Genomic DNA, 22,783 nt, shown 5'->3' with positions numbered 1-22,783 from the left:
GGAATGCAATAAGGTTCATCTGCAGGATCTGATTTATTTTTTTTTTATACACCCACAGATTTAAATAGACATTTCTCATCCGAAATACTGAAGAGACAAGTGCACGCTGTGATTTTTTTTCCACACAGACATTCAGCTTGTTTAAAAATGTGGTCAACTGAACAGACCTATTAAATAACATTGGTGCGAGTGTGGTCCACTTTTTCTATGGACTGTACTCAGACCAAAAATACAGGCATGTTAACATGGCATTACTGTGCATGGGGAAAAGCTGTTAATCAAGACAAGCACGTCCCGCTCGATGCTTCATCATTCTCTCCCTCTGCCTGCGCGGTGACGTCACTCCTGTGCGACTGCTGTGCTGAGGCATGCAGAGTGTAGGACGGGAGGACACTGACCAGAGCAGCGAGGGAACGAGGAGAGAAGTGCGGATGGAGCAGCAGTGAAAAAAGGAGAGGTGAGTTGTTTTTTATATATATATATATATATATATATATATATATATAATCAGTGAGTACACAGTGGCCAGAGGCCTGGGGGGATGCATTAGACTTGGAAGCCCAGAAGGCTGCATTATACATGGAGGAATAGAGGGCTACATTATACATGGAGGCCTAGAGGGCTGCATTATACATGGAGGCCTAGGGGGCTGCATTATACATGAAGGCCTAGGGGGCTGCATTATACATGGAGGTCTATGGGTCTGCATAATACAACATTAAGGACACCTTATACATGGACTATATGGGTGCATTATACATGGAGGTCTATGGGGCTGCATTATACATGGAGGTCTATGGGGCTGGATTAGACATGGAGGTCTATGGGGCTGCATTATACATGAAGGTCTATGGGGTTGCATTATACATGGAGGTCTATGGGGATGCATTATACGACATGAAGGACACCTTATACATGGACATGGAAGGATGCATTATACATGGCGTATGGGGTGCAGTATAATATATGGAGGACTATGGGAAATGCATTATAATATATGGAGGACTGTGGGGTGCATTATAATATATGGATGACTATGTGGTGCAGTATAATATATGGCGGACTATGGGGTTGCATTATAATTTATGGAGATGTGACGCCCCTGGACTATTAGGTCATCACAGGGTATTGTACAATCTGCCCTCCCATGCAATATCCACCCCCTTCTTGGTTATGGGTCCCCAACTATATGGTGTTGCCTACCTCAGCCAATAAAATCCTAGGTACACTCTGCACCACACCCACCAGACACACCAGTGGACGGCCTGAGTGGAATAGAGTCGCCCACTTGGGGGGTTGGTTAAGGGGAGGTCAGGAGTAAGTCAGTGAAGTGTTGGAAGTGAAGGAGAGTGGAGGTCAAGAGCCGGGTTCCTTGGAAGTAACTAGGTAGCAGACAGTGGTCTGGGCCTAGTAGGAGCTGGACCCCCCGGTCACAGGGGATCGTGGGGGCTTTGTACCATCACTGGGCTGGGACCAGGGCACGATGGGGTACGTGGACCCTAGGTCAGGGAGTAGCTTCAGGCAACCTGACAATTTACCCGACGAGAACGGAGCCTTCAACATCCGCTCTCCACCCTCTCCAAAATCAGGGTACTAGCGCAACGAGCGGGATAGGACTTTCCACACGGTCCAAGAAATCCCAAATGTGAACCCTGAGAGCAAGCTCCCACAGTTAGCCACACTGGGGAGCGAGACCTGACTAGTTCTATACTACCAGGACCAACAGAAAAGTGAACTTAGTGCCAGGAGGAAGGTCACGGATCACCAGGCAGCACCATTAGGGACAGAACCCAAACTAGCTTCCCGCAGCAGTGTCCAGAACTTTGGTTTATCCAGTTGTCGGTGTCAGCTTTATGGACTGAGTGAGTACGCAAGTGACCCCTTCACTCCCCACGGCACTCCCCGAACACCATCACCGAGTCCTAGGGCATTCCCCCTACCTGTGGAGGGTTCTAACACCTGGCTGCCCTACTCCATCACCCCCGGGTACTCCCAACTTCAGCAGTGGTACTCTACATTACCACACACCACGGATGGCGTCACAAACTCTAAATACAATCCCCTGTAAATACTCCCTTCATTTGAGTGGCCACGCGACCCCCAGGTCCGGACGCCCCTCAAGCCACCGTGGATCCGGATCCGAGCAGCCCGGCTGCTGACACGGGGGCGGCACAGAGAACTATGGGTTGAATTATAATACATGGAGGAATATGGGAAATGCATTATAATACATGGGGGACTATGGAGGTGCATTCTAATATATGAAGGGTTATGTGGGACCCTTTATCCTATATAGAAGGCTATGTGGGGGTCATTATTGTATTTGGAAAACTATATACAAGGGATGACAAAAATACTAGCTGGGGATGATAACGTTTTGTGCTGAGGGAAAAAGGCACTTTCCCTCAGCATCCAGCTTCCCCATGCTCTGCTATACATCTTCTCTGAGCACCCAGCTGTCCCATGATCTGATATGGAAAAGCTGAGTGCTCAGGGAAAGATGTATAGCAAAGCATGGGGAAGCTGGGTGCTGAGGACAAAATAGATATCAGAACATATGATAGCTGTTCTCCCAGGTGCTAATTGAACATGTTTTCAGTTGGAACACAGGTCTTGGGAGCTGTTTGTGTTCAGTGTCCAGCCCATTTTGACATGTCACTAGATTGCAGTTTGAATTATATCAGTAACCTTTTTCTCATTCTTTGAGTGCTCTTTTAAATAAATTAAAAATAAATTAAAAAGGACCTCTTTGCCTATATATAAAGCTAATCTTCACAAAGGAGGGTAAAAAACCCCAGGAAGTACTAAATCCACCTTACCATCATTGTTCTAAAATACAATCCACATACAAAAGTTTGAAACATGTTTTTATTATCACGTGCGTTTAGTAGACTAAATTGAAAAAAAAAATATATATATTTTTAGAAGATTTGCTTAACTGCTTGACTACATCTTTGTTATCCTATTGTCTGCCTTGAAAACAAGCCTCGTTTCTCAGTCCATACACTAAAGAAACCTTATTTGATCCAGGAGCCTCAACATATATGTGGAAGTGATGAGCTGAACAGCATGTAACCAGAAGGGGCATGACCTCAGCTAACAGACAAATTGTGCTTCCTTGTATCAGCTGTGTTGGCTGAGGCCCTGCCCCTTCTCACCACAGATCCTGCTAGGTCGATTGTATCATACTTATGCTAATTTTAAGAGAGGGTGGGGATAACTATGAATACCCCCAGATCTTATCTGATCCTCAGCTGCTGTCACTCAACAAGCATCTCATTTTATAAACTTTACTTTCTTGGATTTCAAAACCTAAACATCCGAGCTGACCACTAGAGGAATGTATAGAATCAGCCTGATAGTGCCAGTATAGCACTGGCTTTAGCTTATATACGAAAATCCTGGTGATTGGTTCCCTTTAAATGTTGCAAAATATTTGCAGCCTTTATTAATTACAATTTAAGAACATACTCAACCTGATAATCATCATAACCATAACCTTTGCTCTGAGGAGATCCTGGATGGCCTGAACCACTGAACAGCACTAGAATGCCATCCCCAGTCGCATCGCACAGACTCGTGGCTGACAAATGTCTCAGTACTGTCCCGTCTTCAAATTTTAACCTGTTCCCCACCACCCTAATGCCATATTGAGGCTGCTTTCACATCAGCGCTTTTTTGCCAGTCGGCAAAAAAACGCAAACCGCATCTGACCGGATCCTGAGGATTGTATATGCAACGCATGCAACCGCAATTGTTATTTTACCGGATCCTTCTGCAGCGGGACACGTAATTTATCGGCCGGCACTGGAGTCAGCTGACCATGAGTCAGCTGACTCCTGACCTCAGCCCGCACACGCAGCAATGGATGCAGGTTAACAGCAGGCAGTGGCTGCTGCTGATCACCTGTGACCGTGTGTGGGTTGTGTGGTCAGGAGTTCAGCTGAGTTCAGATCAGCTGACTCCTGTGCCAGCCGAATATACAGTCATATGAAAAAGTTTGGGCACTCCTATTACTGTTAACCTTTTTTCTTTATAACAATTTGGGTTTTTGCAACAGCTATTTCAGTTTCATATATCTAATAACTTATGGCCTGAGTAATATTTCTGGATTGAAATGAGGTTTATTGTACTAACAGAAAATATGCAATCCGCATTTAAACTAAATTTGACAGGTGCATAAGTATGGGCACCCTTATCAATTTCTTGTTTTGAACACTCCTAACTACTTTTACTGACTTACTAAAGCACTAAATTGGTTTTGTAACCTCATTGAGCTTTGAACTTCATAGGCAGGTGTATCCAATCATGAGAAAAGGTATTTAAGGTGGCCACTTGCAAGTTGTTTTCCTATTTGAATCTCCTATGAAGAGTGGCATCATGGGCTCCTCAAAACAACTCACAAATGATCTGAAAACAAAGATTATTCAACATAGTTGTTCAGGGGAAGGATACAAAAAGTTGTCTCAGAGATTTAAACTGTCAGTTTCCACTGTGAGGAACATAGTAAGGGAATGGAAGAACACAGGTACAGTTCTTGTTAAGCCCAGAAGTGGCAGGCCAAGAAAAATATCAGAAAGGCAGAGAAGAAGAATGGTGAGAACAGTCAAGGACAATCCGCAGACCACCTCCAAAGACCTGCAGCATTATCTTGCTGCAGATGGTATCAATGTGCATCGATCAACAATACAGCGCACTTTGCACAAGGAGAAGCTGTATGGGAGAGTGATGCAAAAGAAGCCGTTTCTGCAAGCACGCCACAAACAGAGTCGCCTGAGGTATGCAAAAGCACATTTGGACAAGCCAGTTACATTTTGCAAGAAGGTCCTGTGGACTGATGAAGCAAAGATTGAGTTGTTTGGTCATACAAAAAGGCGTTATGCATAAAGGCAAAAAAACACGGCATTCCAAGAAAAGCACTTGCTACCCACAGTAAAATTTGGTGGAGGTTCCATCATGCTTTGGGGCTGTGTGGCCAATGCCGGCACCGGGAATCTTGTTAAAGTTGAGGGTCACATGGATTCAACTCAGTATCAGCAGATTCTTGACAATAATGTGCAAGAATCAGTGACGAAGTTGAAGTTAAGCGGGCTTTACACGCTGCGACATCGCTAATGCGAACTCGTTGGGGTCACGGAATTCGTGACGCACATCCGGCCGCATTGTTGCGTGTGACACCGTTAAGCGATTTTGCATCGTTGCAAAAACGTGCAAAATCGCTAATCGGCGATACGGGGGTCCATTCTCAAATCTCGTTACTGCAGCAGTAACGAGGTTGTTCCTCGTTCCTGCGGCAGCACACATCGCTGCGTGTGACGCCGCAGGAACGAGGAGGCTCCCCTTACCTGCCTCCCGGCCGCTATGCAGAAGGAAGGAGGTGGGCGGGATGTTACGTCCCGCTCATCTCCGCCCCTCCGCTGCTATTGGGCGGCGGTTCAGTGACGTTTCAGTGACGTCGCTGTGACGCCGCACGGACCGCCCCCTTAGAAAGGAGGCGGTTCGCCGGTCACAGCGACGTCGCCGGACAGGTAAGTATTGTGACGGCTCTGGGCGATGTTGTGCGGCACGGGCAGCGATATGCCCGTGTCGCGCAACAGATGGGGGCGGCTACCCACACTAGCGATATCGGGACCGATATCGCAGTGTGTAAAGTAGCCTTTACGCATGGGATGGATATTTCAGCAAGACAATAATCCAAAACACCACTCCAAATCTACTCAGGCATTCATGCAGAGGAACAATTACAATGTTCTGGAATGGCCATCCCAGTCCCCAGACCTGAATATCATTGAAAATCTGTGGATGATTTGAAGCATGCTGTCCATGCTCGGCGACCATCAAACTTAACTGAACTGGAAGTGTTTTGTAAACAGGAATGGTCAAATATACCTTCATCCAGGATCTAGGAACTCATTAAAAGCTACAGGAAGCGACTAGAGGCTGTTATTTTTGCAAAAGGAGGATCTACAAAATATTAATGTCACTTTTATGTTGAGGTGCCCATACTTTTGCACCGGTCAAATTTTGTTTAAATGCGGATTGCACATTTTCTGTTAGTACAATAAACCTCACTTCAATCCAGAAATATAATTAGTCCATCAGTTATTAGATATATGAAACTGAAATAGCTATATATTTAAAACTTTTCCAGCGGCCTGGGTAGTATGGGGTCAATACCAGCTTTGTTTTACCAGCTGATATAAGGCCCTAGATTCTTAATGTCAGGCCAAGTTTGACCCAGCCATTAAGAATCTCCTCTGAAGGGTTAAAAAAAAGACATCACACAGAGAAAAAATATTTTTTTAGAAATAAATACACAGACACACTTAGAGACTCCATCTTTATTACTCCCTCTCACCCCTCCTCAATCCTGGTCTTCTTTCTTCTATCTTTTTTCTTCAACTGATGCAGCTCCACTAGAAAGCACGGGGGAGGAACTACTTTCTGAGCATGCTCAGTACTGAAAACAGGATCCTGCCTACCAGAATGCGATGACTTCCGCAGGAAGAAGAGCAGGATCCGGCTCATTGAAAAGCATTGCAGGTACCAACGCAATATGAAGGATCCGGTGAGCTGCAGTATTTTGTTGGAGATCAAAAACGCTACAAGTAGCATATTTGATAAAAGATAAAATACTGCATCTCCCCGGATCCAGTGTGTGCCGCACGCAACCGCAAGTGACCACATATTGCCGCGATTCCTTTGCAAATGCATTGAATCACGGCACCCTGAATGCACCCTTATATTTAGGTATAATTTTTTTTTTTTTATTTGTTGTATTCACTATAAACAACATTAATAAGTGCGAGTGAGTGGGTCATTCATTGGTCCTGGGTCCACGAGACAGGATGTCCCAATGGCTCTTCCTCTTCTTAAAAAGGTACTCCTCCTTCGCTTTCCACACCCATTCCTACAAACTTCCCACCACTCCCATAGCAGTCCCCAAGCCATGTGACCTACTCAAAGCCCATAACTCCCCCCAACTACTGCTGTGCTAACGTGCCAACAACTCTGTTGACCACTTCTTGCTCAAACTCCCTATTAACCCTATCTGTGCCTGTCTTACAAACCCCTGTCATGTCCTGTCTTCCACTACAGCTGTGCCCCGCTCCAGCCCTTTTCTTTCTCTTCTCCAACCTTCAGGCTCTCTGTAAAGAAACCTGTAAACTCATAAAGCTGTCCTGTATGAAACAATAAATAGTAGACAATGAGGAGGGGGATGCAGCTGCAGGATCTCTGCAGTGTGTTTAGTATGCATTGTATGTAAAGGAAGAGAGAGCAGCAGGAGTGAGACAGCTGATTTGTTCTGTGCTTTTTCATAACACAAAGAAGACCCCCACAGATAAAATTGCATTGTGGTAAGATGAAAAGCACCTAAATATTCCAGTACTCGAGATTTCTGGTGGAACTGCATCTAATATACTGTACATCAGGATGACTAAGGCGATGAATGATTAAAATTTCTATATAACTATGTTCTCCACTGCAGGATGGGCGACTAACAATCGATCCAGAGAACCACCTGGTGGATCTCCCCAACTTAGACTTTCTGAAACAGAATGGAGCCACGTTTCTGAATGCCTATACAAACTCTCCAATTTGCTGTCCTTCACGTGCAGGTACGCCATAGAATAGACCAATAGAGTGTGTATCATTCTATTATATAACTTACTGACAGTCTAATTACAAACAATTTTACTAGGCCACCATGTGGTGATGAATCCTTCTGCTTTATGTATGTTCTGCTTCCTTTGCGTAGTGATACAACACAGAATGATATTTTATTTAACTCTATGAATCTAGTACTGAGCCAAAAATATTTAAAATAAAGTCTGTCTGTATTGATTCGGTAGGAGGATCTGTAGATTTCAATACTGAGATAATATGTTAACACAGAAATATTCATCAAACAGTATAAGAAAAAAAATAGCTTGTAGTGTCCTGTGAAAGTAATCACTGTCCATTTGTCCCATTACGCATATGTATGACATAGAATTGGGTTCCCTGGACCGACTCTTTGAGCCAGAATAGAGAGCATCTCTACAGTATGTGAATGGCTGCCATGTAATACTAGTATAGTATATTTCTCCTAAAATGGGGAAAACGAGAAATGCTAGTAGGAATACTGGAACACATGTAGATCAAAAGACACAAAAGGAAAAGGAAAATCCATGCATCCTAAAAAAAACCCCAAAAAATCTATATTACCTACTGTACATGCTCCTCAGCTAAGCCATATTATTAAATCACTATCAAATATTTTGTTTTTAATTTGTTTATCAGCAATAAATCAACATTTAAAAAACCTCTCCCTCTCTATCATAGGACCGACAAACATGTTAATAATATGCAAATGATGAAAAAAAATTAAACTGCATTTTTCAAACATCACTTTTTACTCAGTATAGAGCAGTCATGGCGAACCTTTTACAGGCCGAGTGCCCAAACTGTAGCCCTAAACCCATTTTTTTTCCGAAGTGCCAACCAATCCTATTATGTAAATAATTGATTTTAACCTTACCTTTGCAGTCTTCTCTTCTCTTCAGCAGGGGGCATCACGCTCATGCTTACCACACATTGAAGCTGAGCCCCTGCCCTTTCCAGACACAGCAGTTGGATTGATCTTTCTGGAAAAAATTGCAGCATATTAGACAGAGATTTCACCCTGTAATCCACATCTACATTGCAAAGTCTGAACATCCTGAAATCCCATAAAGACGTACGAGTTGCTCCCCTCCCCTTTCATTGTGTAGTTATGTCCCCCTTCCTGGGCCACTTCTTGGTAAACATGTCCCCCATCCTGATATATATTTCCTACATTCTGGTATATTTGTCCCCATCATGGCCCCATTCCTGGTAAATGTCCTCCATTCTGGTAAATGTCCTCCATTCTGGTAAATGTCCTCCATTCTGGTAAATGTCCTCCATTCTGGTAAATGTCCTCCATTCTGGTAAATGTCCTCCATTCTGGTAAATGTACCCCATTCTGGTAAATGTACCCCATTCTGGTAAAATTTCCCCTTCCTGGTAAATGTACCCCATCATTGTAAATGTATCCCATCCTGCATGTTCCCCCATCCTGATAAAGGTCACCCTTCCTGCTAAATGTTCCTCATCCTGGCATTTTTCCTCATCCTGGCATATTTCCCCCCATCCTTTCATGTTTCCCCCCATCCTGGTAAATGTATCCCCCATCCTGATAAAGGTCACCCTTCCTACTAAATGTTCCCCATCCTGGCATTTTTCCTCATCCTGGCATGTTTCCCCCCATCCTGGTAAATGTATCCCCCATCCTGGTAAATGTATCCCCCATCCTCGTAAATGTACCCCTTCCTGCTAAATGTACCCCATCCTTGCAGCCATGTTTCTCCCCATCCTTGCAGCCATGTTTCCCCCCATCCTTGCAGCCATGTTCCCCCCCATCCTTGCAGCCATGTTTCCCCCCCATCCTTGCAGCCATGTTTCCCTCCATCTTTGCACGTTTCCCCATCTTTGCACGTTTCTCTCCATCTTTGCATGTGTCCTCCATCCTTGCAGCCATGTTTGCCCCGTGCTTTGTTTGCTCTCTATGCCCCGTGCTTTGTTTGCTCTGTATGCCCCGTACTTTGCTTGCTCTGTATGCCCCGTGCTCTGTATGCCCCGTGCTCTGTATGCCCCGTGCTCTGTATGCCCCGTGCTCTGTTTGCCCCGTGCTCTCCATGTTTGCCCCGTGCTCTCCATGTTTGCCCCGTGCTCTCCATGTTTGCCCCGTGCTCTCCATGTTTGCCCCGTGCTCTCCATGTTTGCCCCGTGCTCTCCATGTTTGCCCCGTGCTCTCCATGTTTGCCCCGTGCTCTCCATGTTTGCCCCGTGCTCTCCATGTTTGCCCCGTGCTCTCCATGTTTGCCCCGTGCTCTCCATGTTTGCCCCGTGCTCTCCATGTTTGCCCCGTGCCCTCCATGTTTGCCCCGTGCCCTCCATGTTTGCCCCGTGCTCTCCATGTTTGCCCCGTGCTTTCCATGTTTGCCCCGTGCTCTCCATGTTTGCCCCGTGCTCTCCATGTTTGCCCCGTGCTCTCCATGTTTGCCCCGTGCTCTGTTTGCTCTGTGTGCCCAGTGCTCTCCATATTTGCCCCGTGCTCTCCATTCTGGTAAATGTCCTCCATTCTGGTAAATGTACTCCATTCTGGTAAATGTACTCCATTCTGGTAAATGTACCCCATTCTGATAAATGTAACCCATCATTGTAAATGTATCCCATCCTGGCATGTTCCCCCATCCTGATAAAGGTCACCCTTCCTGCTAAATGTTTCTCATCCTGGCATATTTCCCCCCAACCTTTCATGTTTCCCCCCATCCTGGTAAATGTATCCCCCATTCTGATAAAGGTCACCCTTCCTGCTAAATGTTCTCCATCCGGGCATGTTTCCCCCCATCCTTTCATGTTTCCCCCCATCCTGGTAAATGTATCCCCCATTCTGGTAAATGTACCCCTTCCTGCTAAATGTACCCCTTCCTGCTAAATGTACCCCATCCTGGCATGTTTCCCCCCATCCTTGCAGCCATGTTTCTCCCCATCCTTGCAGCCATGTTTCCCCCCATCCTTGCATGTTTCCCCCCATCCTTGCAGCCATGTTTCCCCAATCCTTGCAGCCATGTTTCCCCCCATCCTTGCAGTCATGTTTCCCCCCATCATTGCAGTCATGTTTCCCCCCCATCCTTGCAGTCATGTTTCCCCCCATCCTTGCAGTCATGTTTCCCCCCATCCTTGCAGTCATGTTTCCCCCCATCCTTGCAGTCATGTTTCCCCCCATCCTTGCAGTCATGTTTCCCCCCATCTTTGCAGTCATGTTTCCCCCCATCCTTGCAGCCATGTTTCCCCCCATCCTTGCATGTTTCCCCCCATCCTTGCAGCCACGTTTCCCCCCATCCTTGCAGTCATGTTTCCCCCCATCCTTGCAGCCATGTTTCTCTCCATCTTTGCACGTTTCTCTCCATCTTTGCACGTTTCCTCCATCCTTGCAGCCATGTTTGCCTCGTGCTCTGTTTGCTCCATGTTTGCCCCGTGCTCTCCATGTTTGCCCCGTGCTCTCCATGTTTGCCCCGTGCTCTCCATGTTTGCCCCGTGCTCTCCATGTTTGCCCCGTGCTCTCCATGTTTGCCCCGTGCTCTCCATGTTTGCCCCGTGCTCTCCATGTTTGCCCCGTGCTCTCCATGTTTGCCCCATGCGCTCCATGCCCCGTGCTCTCCATGTTTGCCCCGTGCTCTCCATGTTTGCCCCGTGCTCTCCATGTTTGCCCCGTGCTCTCCATGTTTGCCCCGTGCTCTCCATGTTTGCCCCGTGCTCTCCATGTTTGCCCCGTGCTCTCCATGTTTGCCCCGTGCTCTCCATGTTTGCCCCGTGCTCTCCATGTTTGCCCCGTGCTCTCCATGTTTGCCCCGTGCTCTCCATGTTTGCCCCGTGCTCTCCATGTTTGCCCCATGCGCTCCATGCCCCGTGCTCTCCATGTTTGCCCCGTGCTCTCCATGTTTGCCCCGTGCTCTCCATGTTTGCCCCGTGCTCTCCATGTCTGCCTCGTGCTCTCCATGTCTGCCCCGTGCTCTCCATGTCTGCCCCATGCTCTCCATGTCTGCCCCGTGCTCTCCATGTCTGCCCCGTGCTCTCCATGTCTGCCCCGTGCTCTCCATGTCTGCCCCGTGCTCTCCATGTCTGCCCCGTGCTCTCCATGTCTGCCCCGTGCTCTGTATGTTTGCCCCATGCTCTGTATGTTTGCCCCGTGCTCTGTATGTTTGCCCCCGTGCTCCCATGTTTGCCCCGTGCTCCCATGTTTGTCCCGTGCTCTCCATGTTTGCCCCGTGCTCTCCATGTTTGCCCCGTGCTCCCCGTGCTTTCCATGCCCCTTGCTCCCATGTTTGCCCCGTGCTCTCCATGTTTGCCCCGTGCTCTCCATGTTTGCCCCGTGCTCTCCATGTTTGCCCCGTGCTCTCCATGTTTGCCCCGTGCTCTCCATGTTTGCCCCGTGCTCTCCATGTTTGCCACGTGCTCTCCATGTTTGCCACGTGCTCTCCATGTTTGCCACGTGCTCTCCATGTTTGCCACGTGCTCTCCATGTTTTCCACGTGCTCTCCATGTTTGCCCCGTGCTCTCCATGTTTGCCCCGTGCTCTCCATGTTTGCCCCGTGCTCTCCATGTTTGCCCCGTGCTCTCCATGTTTGCCCCGTGCTCTCCATGCCCCGTGCTCTCCATGCCCCGTGCTCTCCATGCCCCGTGCTCTCCATGCCCCGTGCTCTCCATGCCCCGTGCTCTCCATGCCCCGTGCTCGCTATGCCCCGTGCTATGCCCCGTGCTCCCATGTTTGCCCCGTGCTCCCATGTTTGCCCCGTGCTCCCCATGCCCCGTGCTCTCCATGCCCCGTGCTCTCCATGTTTGCCCCGTGCTCTCCATGTTTGCCCCGTGCTCTCCCCATGCCCCGCGCTTCCATGTTTGCCCCGTGCTCTCCCCATGCCCCGCGCTCCCATGTTTGCCCCGTGCTCTCCATGCCCCGTGCTCCCATGTTTGCCCCGTGCTCCCCATGCCCCGTGCTCCCCATGCCCCGTGCTCCCCATGCCCCGTGCTCCCCATGCCCCGTGCACCTCATGCCCCGTGCTCCCCATGCCCCGTGCTCCCCATGCCCCGTGCTCCCCATGCCCCGTGCTCCCCATGCCCCGTGCTCCCCATGCCCCGTGCTCTCCATGTTTGCCCCGTGCTCTCCATGTTTGCCCCGTGCTCTCCATGTTTGCCCCGTGCTCTCCATGTTTGCCCCGTGCTCTCCATGCCCCGTGCTCTCCATGCCCCGTGCTCTCCATGCCCCGTGCTCTCCATGCCCCGTGCTCTCCATGCCCCGTGCTCCCATGTTTGCCCCGTGCTCCAATGTTTGCCCCGTGCTCTCCATGCCCCGTGCTCCCATGTTTGCCCCGTGCTCCCATGTTTGCCCCGTGCTCTCCATGCCCCGTGCTCTCCATGCCCCGTGCTCCCCATGCCCCGTGCTCTCCATGTTTGCCCTGTGCTCTCCCCATGCCCCGTGCTCCCATGTTTGCCCCGTGCTCCCCATGCCCCGTGCTCCCCATGCCCCGTGCTCCCCATGCCCCGTGCTCCCCATGCCCCGTGCTCTCCATGCCCCGTGCTCTCCATGCCCCGTGCTCTCCATGCCCCGTGCTCTCCATGCCCCGTGCTCCCCGTGCTCCCCATCCCCCGTGCTCCCATGTTTGCCCCGTGCTCTCCATGTTTGCCCCGTGCTCTCCATGTTTGCCCCGTGCTCTCCATGTTTGCCCCGTGCTCTCCATTCCCCGTGCTCTCCATGCCCCGTGCTCTCCATGCCCCGTGCTCTCCATGCCCCGTGCTCTCCATGCCCCGTGCTCCCATGTTTGCCCCGTGCTCCAATGTTTGCCCCGTGCTCTCCATGCCCCGTGCTCCCATGTTTGCCCCGTGCTCCCATGTTTGCCCCGTGCTCTCCATGCCCCGTGCTCTCCATGCCCCGTGCTCCCCATGCCCCGTGCTCTCCATGTTTGCCCTGTGCTCTCCCCATGCCCCGTGCTCCCATGTTTGCCCCGTGCTCCCCATGCCCCGTGCTCCCCATGCCCCGTGCTCCCCATGCCCCGTGCTCCCCATGCCCCGTGCTCTCCATGCCCCGTGCTCTCCATGCCCCGTGCTCTCCATGCCCCGTGCTCTCCATGCCCCGTGCTCCCCGTGCTCCCCATCCCCCGTGCTCCCATGTTTGCCCCGTGCTCCCCATGCCCCGTGCTCCCCATGCCCCGTGCTCCTCATGTCCCGTGCTCCCCATGCCCCGTGCTCCCCATGCCCCGTGCTCCCCATGCCCCGTGCTCCCCATGCCCCGTGCTCCCCATGCCCCGTGCTCCCCATGCCCCGTGCTCCCCATGCCCCGTGCTCTCCATGCCACGTGCTCTCCATGCCCCGTGCTCTCCATGTTTGCCCCGTGCTCTCCATGCCCCGTGCTCTCCATGCCCCGTGCTCTCCATGCCCCGTGCTCTCCATGCCCCGTGCTCTCCATGTTTGCCACGTGCTCTCCATGTTTGCCCCGTGCTCCCATGTTTGCCCCGTGCTCCCATGTTTGCCCCGTGCTCTCCATGCCCCGTGCTCCCATGTTTGCCCCGTGCTCCCCATGCCCCGTGCTCCCCATGCCCCGTGCGCCCCATGCTCATGCTCCCATGTTTGCCCCGTGCTCCCATGTTTGCCCCATGCTCCCATGTTTGCCCCGTGCTCCCATGTTTGCCCCGTGCTCCCATGTTTGCCCCGTGCTCCCATGTTTGCCCCGTGCTCCCATGTTTGCCCCGTGCTCCCATGTTTGCCCCGTGCTCCCATGTTTGCCCCGTGCTCCCATGTTTGCCCCGTGCTCCCATGTTTGCCCCGTGCTCCCATGTTTGCCCAGTGCTCCCATGTTTGCCCCGTGCTCCCATGTTTGCCCCGTGCTTCCATGTTTGCCCTGTGCTCCCCATGCCCCGTGCTCTCCATGCCCCGTGCTCTCCATGCCCCGTGCTCCCCATCCCCCGTGCTCCCCATGCTTGCCCAATGCTCCCATGTTTGCCCCGTGCTCCCCATGCCCCGTGCTCCCCATGCCCCGTGCTCCCCATGCCCCGTGCTCCCCATGCCCCGTACTCCCCATGCCCCGTGCACCCCATGCCCCGTGCACCCCATGCCCCGTGCTCCCCATGCCCCGTGCTCCCCATGCCCCGTGCTCCCCATGCCCCGTGCTCCCCATGCCCCGTGCTCCCCATGCCCCGTGCTCCCCATGCCCCGTACTCCCCATGCCCCGTGCTCTCCATGCCCCGTGCTCTCCATGCCCCGTGCTTTCCATGCCCCGTGCTCTCCATGCCCCGTGCTCTCCATGCCCCGTGCTCCCCATGCCCCGTGCTCCCCGTGCTCTCCATGCCCCGTGCTCTCCATGCCCTGTGCTCTCCATGCCCCGTGCTCTCCATGCCCCGTGCTCTCCATGCCCCGTGCTCCCCATGCCCCGTGCTCCCCATCCCCCGTGCTCCCATGTTTGCCCCGTGCTCCCATGTTTGCCCCGTGCTCTCCATGCCCCGTGCTCCCATGTTTGCACTGTGCTCTCCATGCCCCGTGCTGGCACTGTCCCCCACACCTTGGCACAGCCGCACACAGCTTTTAAAAATAAAAATAAAAAACTTACCTTCCAGCACTCGCTCCTCCGCTGCGCGCTGCTGGGTCCTTCAGTTCCCGCGCGGCCACAAGCCGGCGCCTCCTACTGACACTCCTCCGCCTCCTAGGCAACAGGCCTGCGGCTCAGGAGAGGAGGAGTGTCAGAGCGAAAAGTAATGTCTCCTCTGCTCAACACCACTTTGATCTGCTGGCGCGATCACACCAGCACATCAAAGTGGCTCAGTGTGGTGACAGCGCGCGTGCCAGCAAAAAGGGCTGTGCGTGCCGAGTCTGGCACGCGTGCCATAGGTTCGCCATCACTGGTATAGAGTATGACCCATTGGCAGAAATATGCCCACTTATACGAGGGGCTGCTGATAAGTCTTTGGCTTTGTGATCTTTTTTTGTTTCTATGGTAAGGAATGTTACATCATATGAAAGCCTTATGTGTCTAATATAGGTTTTCAAAATTTTGTATTTGTTGCTTATGGCAACAGTGTTCTACGCACGCGGGAAAACAAAATGGCGGAGTCTGATGCGATATTTACAGCAACTGAGAGCAGAGGAGTGATAAAATTCTTGATTCTCCAAGGAAAGTCCACGAAGAATATTCATGGTGATATGTCGCAGACATTGGGGGATCAATGCCCTTCATATTCCACAGTTAAGAACTGGGTTGCTAAATTTAAAATGGGCCACTTCAGCACCAGTGATGAGGAACGTCCTGGATGACCGAGAGTGGTTGTTGTTCCGGAGATCGTTGATGCTGCACACAACCTCATACTGGAGAATTGAGGAATTTCAGCTAAAGCAATAGCAGACATCATGGGGATTTCCTATGAACGTGTTTGTGTCATTGTCCATTATCCAACTGTTAATTTGGCCACTTTTGTTGGGTACTAAGGACAAATCTGTGACCTTTCAATTGGTTGATTGAAGTCTAAAGGGTGTGTGAAGCCCCACATGTGCAGTATCGGTGCATACCTTCAGGGACTCCACGTAGCTGGTGCTGGTCACAGGTAGGAGATCTTCTTCTTGTCGTGACGCCACTCTCAGTATTGCGGCCAGTAGGGACCGCCACTGCAGGTTGAGGGTCGCCTGGGGCTGATGGTGGGTGCAGTCGGATGTAGTAGCCTCCTGAGAGTGAGGCAAGCCCCAGGGCCCTGTGTAGGTTTGTAGTACCACAAGTCGCAGAATGACCACACAGGCAGGATGTCTTTCAGGGTTTTTACTCACTTCAGGTGGCAGGGTGAGTAACCCGGGCGTAGCTGAGATGAACCAGGTAGGAACCAGGTATCCTTCAGGCTGACTTTATGAGGGTGACTACTGACTCGCCTTCCTTAGCCCTTGGTGGTTTGGGGTGACCCCGACTTTGAGTCCCTATGGGGGTCACCCAGGGAAGATGCTCCAAGCCTCTCTCCCCTTCTTGTTTTGCCGTGTGCTTGTTCCCCGGACCAGGCCACTCCAGCCTCTTGCCTCCTATGACCTATGGGCCCTAACTTGTGGTTACGTGGCTGCGGCTTTTGTAGTGTTGTGGTGTGGGCTTTAAGAGCCCCACACCGGCAGGTTCAGCAGAAGAAAGTTGAATCTATCCCCGCTTCGGGATCTGCCGCCCGGTTGGGCCTGGTGCTCTCTAGCAGTCTCCTTACTTCCCACTCCGTTGCACTCTCTAGCTGAAGCTGGCTTTCAGGCAGCACTCCTAGTTGACCGTTCTCCCCCGTCTGTAGCCACTGCGCGGGCGCTGTTAGACAGCAACAGCCCCACAGGTCTGCTCCTCACTGAGCCCTAGGGAGTTCTGCCCTAACTGACTCACTGCCCCTCCTCTCCTGTTCTTGCCTACGCCACCTAGCAACCAGACTCCCTTACCACACCCCTTGAGAGGAGATGGAGGCTCTACCCCCTCCACTATTCCAGTGAAGGTGAAGGCTTGCCCCCTCCTGGGATCCCCAGGGGTCCTCTCATGGGTACATGTGTGGGACCTGGTCACTATGCGCCTGTGTTCCACACCCCTGTCAGCCTTCTGGATTACCTGTATTGTACTGTTCCCAGCATGGGTGCAGTACTCAGTGGTGCCTGACCAGGTCAGGGGCGCCACATTCCCCCTTAGTTATCACCAGCACGTCCTCGGGCTGCAAGACAACATTTTAAAATGCATAAAACATTAAAACATGGTAAAACATTTAAAAGCACCAGGTATCAGACATCACCACCCTCCACCCACAAGTCCGTTAACCCACCCAAAACCCTCTCAGGAGGCAGGTCACCGGTCCTGTTGGTAACCAGGTCTGGGCCATCCGTTTCCCCAGACCTTTCCTCCAATCTTCCTCTCCCGTTGGCCGCGACTTCAGCCACTTCTGGCAGGATGTAGAGGCGGCTTTCATGGGCTGGTGGTTTCAGGGTATACCTGGCCTGGTGGATCCGCGCCTTCAGCCTCTTCTGGCAGGATGCAGAGGCGGCCTCCACAGTTGGTGCTGACCAGGTACCCTCTTTGTGGTGGTGAGCCAAGGCCCCATAAACAGGCGTGCTCTCTGGTCGCAGGTGAGCCAAGGCCCTTTTCTACGGACGGGCCCCCCTGGTTGCAGACGAGCCAAGCCCCTAAACAGGCTGGCCCTGGTGGTGGTGCCACTGGTGTAACTATTTACACTGCGAGAGTTTGTGGCTATAGCAAGTTCATAGCCTTAAAGTTTATGGTTTTCTCACAATAGTTTTTGTGGGCGCATTTCTTAAACGTTGCAAACAAAACTTGTCAAAACTTCAACTGGTAACTTGCTGTATTTCTTTACTTCTCTCTACTCTACTCCTCCATTTCACTAGGGCGTGGGCATGTAGGGCACCGGCACCTGTGACTTTCTTGCTCTCCGTCGTCGTCCGTGGTTGTTTCATCTGTAGGATCTTTGTCTGTGGTTGTTTCATCTGTAGGTTCTTTATCTTTCCTTTCTTGGTCTTCGTCTGTTTCTACATCTGGTTCTTTATCTCTGTCTTTTCTTTCTTGTTTGGGACATGGTGCTACGTCTAAGGCATAGTAGCCCCTTTCTCCTTGATGCAAGGTGAACTGTACTAAGTCCCCAATTTTCAAATTTCTGCCTGAATGTCCTCTGGGCAGGTGGGCTTGAACATCTCTCCGATTCACAAATATGCCCTCTTTTATTCCTCTTACTACAATAAAGCCGTATCCGCTTTTCAAGTTGAAGTCCTCTACTATTCCTCTGTAAAGGGGTCCTCTAGCCTGGGCTTTGGACCTTCTTAGGCACCTTTTCTCCTCCAGGTCTCTGGCTGTGACCTCCCTCTGCTCTGGAGACTGTGGTGTTGGAGGATACTTTGTTCTGCTGCGCCGTGTCTTGCGGGCTGGGTTCATGCCTGTGGGCTCCCAGGTGAGGTCTTTGGGTTGATCTTCATCTGCTGACGGTGTCAAGTCTTCCTCCTCCCAGCGGGAATAGGGCAGCATCTCCGGCTCTGGGTAGGGGTCTGCTGCGGTTGGCGTCGGAGTCAGCCCTTCTGCTTCCTGATCTCCTCTCCCCCTTAGTTCTTCGCTGCACTCTGGCTGTGGCAGCGCTGGGGATGAGTGTTCTTCAGCTGGTCCAGGCGGTGGACTCTTCGGCGCAGCTGCAGGGGTTGCCTGTATTTCCTTGGGGGTATGCGGAGGGAGCAGATACCGATCCACCATCTCTTGCGGGAACTGGGCCTCCAGATCAGCCTTCAGCTTCCAGTATTCGGGGTCCTCTCCTATCAGGGTCTTCCTAGCAGGGACCTCTTTGGACTGGGGAGCGGTGTCTGCTCTGGCCTTGCAGGCCGGGGAAAATGATGAGGTAGTCCTCTCTTCTTGGCGGGCCGCGCCCTGTATGGCGGCGGCCTGGTCTTGGCGGGCCGCGCCTTGTATGGCGGCGGCCTGGTCTTGGCGGGCCGCGCCTGGCATGGCGGCGGCCTGGTCTTGGCGGGCCGCGCCTGGCATGGCGGCGGCCTGGTCTTGGTGGGCCGCGCCCTGTATGGCGGCGGCCTGAATTGGCGTTTCTGTCGCGGCCGATTCCTGGCGGGCCGGACTGGACACTGCAGCCGCGGTCTCACTTGGCGTCGCAGCCTCGATGGGGTCCGTGCAGGCTGAGTCGGGCGTCGCTGCAGTGATCGGAGCTTGGCGGGCCGCACCCGGCGGGGCTGCGGCCTGGTTCAGCATATCACTTGCGGCGCGGACGAGCGTCGCTGCTGCGTTGGGGTCTTGGCGGACCGGGTTCAGCAGGGTGGCAGCCTGGGTCAGCGTCACACCTGCAGCACGGATGAGCACTGCCGTGGTGGTCGGAGCCCTGCGGGACAGGCGGGGCATCGCTGCAGCGGCCTGGGCTTGGCGGGCCGCACCTAGCGTGGCTGCGGCCTCACTCAGCATCGCCGCACCGGGCGCCTCCTCTGGGACCGCGGTCGTAGCAGCTAGGGTCGGGGCTCTTGTTCTAGCCGGGGCAACACCGGACTCACCCATCGGGGTCTGAATCGTCGTCGCCGCTCGATCCGGCAGGCTCCGCGCGGCTCTCTCCTCATAGATCCGGACCGCTGCAGCCTTCTCTAGAAGCTCCTTGCGTTCCTCATAGAGCCGTCGCATAATCCTGGCCTCCAGCTGATCACAGAAGAGGGCAAGCTCCCGGCACCACCAGGCAGCAGAGCCTGGTTCTGGGTATCCGCGTCTGGATTCCATTTCTGCTCTCCGCAGCAGCAGGTTCGTGGCTTCCCTTCTCTCTCGCCGTTTCTGGACGCTTCCACTCTCACAGCCGGCAAGGTCAGAACTCTGCAGGGGATCTCTGGGTAGCCACACCTCTTCGTGGGCGGTAACTTCTTCCAGCGCGGGCTGCTGTTGTTTTTCAGCGCGCTTTCCATGGTGGCAATATGGCGGCGCTTCCAATTTTTCAAGTGGACCGCCCAGGCACATGGTCACCTGTCTGAACAGGTCTAGTCCTTATCCTGTTCGTGACGCCAGATGTGAAGCCCCACATGTGCAGTATCGGTGCATACCTTCAGGGACTCCACGTAGCTGGTGCTGGTCACAGGTAGGAGATCTTCTTCTTGTCGTGACGCCACTCTCAGTATTGCGGCCAGTAGGGACCGCCACTGCAGGTTGAGGGTCGCCTGGGGCTGATGGTGGGTGCAGTCGGATGTAGTAGCCTCCTGAGAGTGAGGCAAGCCCCAGGGCCCTGTGTAGGTTTGTAGTACCACAAGTCGCAGAATGACCACACAGGCAGGATGTCTTTCAGGGTTTTTACTCACTTCAGGTGGCAGGGTGAGTAACCCGGGCGTAGCTGAGATGAACCAGGTAGGAACCAGGTATCCTTCAGGCTGACTTTATGAGGGTGACTACTGACTCGCCTTCCTTAGCCCTTGGTGGTTTGGGGTGACCCAGACTTTGAGTCCCTATGGGGGTCACCCAGGGAAGATGCTCCAAGCCTCTCTCCCCTTCTTGTTTTGCCGTGTGCTTGTTCCCCGGACCAGGCCACTCCAGCCTCTTGCCTCCTATGACCTATGGGCCCTAACTTGTGGTTACGTGGCTGCGGCTTTTGTAGTGTTGTGGTGTGGGCTTTAAGAGCCCCACACCGGCAGGTTCAGCAGAAGAAAGTTGAATCTATCCCCGCTTCGGGATCTGCCGCCCGGTTGGGCCTGGTGCTCTCTAGCAGTCTCCTTACTTCCCACTCCGTTGCACTCTCTAGCTGAAGCTGGCTTTCAGGCAGCACTCCTAGTTGACCGTTCTCCCCCGTCTGTAGCCACTGCGCGGGCGCTGTTAGACAGCAACAGCCCCACAGGTCTGCTCCTCACTGAGCCCTAGGGAGTTCTGCCCTAACTGACTCACTGCCCCTCCTCTCCTGTTCTTGCCTACGCCACCTAGCAACCAGACTCCCTTACCACACCCCTTGAGAGGAGATGGAGGCTCTACCCCCTCCACTATTCCAGTGAAGGTGAAGGCTTGCCCCCTCCTGGGATCCCCAGGGGTCCTCTCATGGGTACATGTGTGGGACCTGGTCACTATGCGCCTGTGTTCCACACCCCTGTCAGCCTTCTGGATTACCTGTATTGTACTGTTCCCAGCATGGGTGCAGTACTCAGTGGTGCCTGACCAGGTCAGGGGCGCCACAGGTGCTTTACACGCTGCAACATTGCTAGCGATAGCTGTCGTGCGCAATAGTACCTGCCCCCGTCGACATTTGGTGATCGCTGCCATGGCGAACATTATCACTACGGCAGCGTCACACGCACATACCTTTTCAGCGACGTCGCTGTGACCTCCAAACAATCCCTCCTTCAAGGGGGAGGTGCGTTTGGCGTCATAGCAACGTAACTGCAGCGTCACTAAGTGGCCGCCCAATAGCAGAGGAGGGGCGGAGATGAGCGGCCGGAACATGCCGCCCACCTCTTCCTTCCTCATTGCCGGTGAGCGCAGGTAAGAGGATGTTCGTCGTTCCTGCGGTGTCACACATAGCGATGTATGAAGCCACAGGAACGACAAACAACCAGCGGCATGCACCACCAACGATATTATGAAAAGGAGCGACGTGTCAACAATCAACGATTTTTGACGTTTTTGCGATCGTTGATCGTCGCTCCTTGGTGTCACACGCTGCAATGTCGCTAACGGTGCCGGATGTGCGTCACTAACAACGTGACCCCGACAATATATCGTTAGCGATATCGCAGTGTGTAACGCACCCTTAAGGCTTATTGATGCCATCTGGTCTAATCTCACTGAAGAGTCAAAGTGGTTAAAATTGCTGAAAAGTTAATAGTGGCTATGATAAAATGGTGTCAGAAAGGGTACTTTCACACTTGCGTTGTGCGGCATCCATTGCGATCCGCCGCCTTGAGGAATTACGGTAACAGTTGCAGGAAGCCGTTTATTCCTCATAGGCTTCTATTAAGGGCGGATTGCAATGGATGGTCTTGCGTTGCATCCGCCCCGCAGCGCATCAGTTGTTTTGTCGGTGACCGTCAGTGCCCGTCGGGGGGGAAGGAACACTGAATGTAGCTTTTTTTTGCTGGATTCCGTCGGGATCCGTTAAGAGGCATAATGAATGTCTATGGTGCTGGATTCCGTCGTCATGCATTTGGCCACGGATTCCAGTGCAGGACTCCGTCATGTTCTACTGATCATGCTCAGCATGTTCAGCAGAACGTCTGAAATCATGTAAAATCACTCCTGGTCTCTCTCTGTCTCTCCCTCCCTGTCTCTCTCTCTTTCTCTCTGTCTCTCTATCTGTGTCTCTCTCTCTGTCTCTCTGTCTCTCTCTCTCTGTGTCGGTCCGTCTCTCTCTCTGTGTCGGTCGATCTCTGTGTCGGTCGATCTCTCTCTCTGTCTCTCTCTCTGTCTCTCTCTGTGACTCTCTCTGTTTCTGTCTCTCTCTCTGTCTCTCTGTCTCTCTCTCCCGCGCTCTCTCTCGCGTGCTCTCTCTCTCTGTGTCGGTCGGTCTCTCTCTCGCTCTCTGTGTCAGTCGGTCTCTCTCTCTGTGTCGGTCGGTCTCTCACTCTCTCTGTGTCGGTCGGCCTCTCTCTCTCTCTGTGTCGGTCGGTCTCTCTCTCTCTCGCTGTCGGTCGGTCTCTCTCTCTCTCTGTGTTGGTCAGTCTCTCTCTCTCGTTGTCAGTCTCTCTCTTTCTCTGTGTCAGTTGGTCTCTCTCTCTTTCTCTGTGT

The 22,783-nt window shown here is 52.5% G+C and overlaps 1 protein-coding gene across 1 annotated transcript in view; it reads left to right on the top strand.

The window, feature by feature from the left end:
* ARSK (arylsulfatase family member K) overlaps positions 1-22,783 on the top strand; it is a 284,607-nt gene that overhangs the window by 73,147 nt on the left and 188,677 nt on the right. Inside the window, exon 2 of the mRNA XM_075325083.1 lies at positions 7,490-7,619. Coding sequence (XP_075181198.1) covers positions 7,490-7,619 — 130 coding nt within the window. The remainder of the gene's footprint in view (positions 1-7,489; positions 7,620-22,783) is intronic.

Source organism: Anomaloglossus baeobatrachus, chromosome 1 (genome assembly GCF_048569485.1).
Source record: "Anomaloglossus baeobatrachus isolate aAnoBae1 chromosome 1, aAnoBae1.hap1, whole genome shotgun sequence".
NCBI lineage: Eukaryota > Metazoa > Chordata > Amphibia > Anura > Aromobatidae > Anomaloglossus > Anomaloglossus baeobatrachus.
This window is presented reverse-complemented; position numbering and strand designations above follow the sequence as displayed.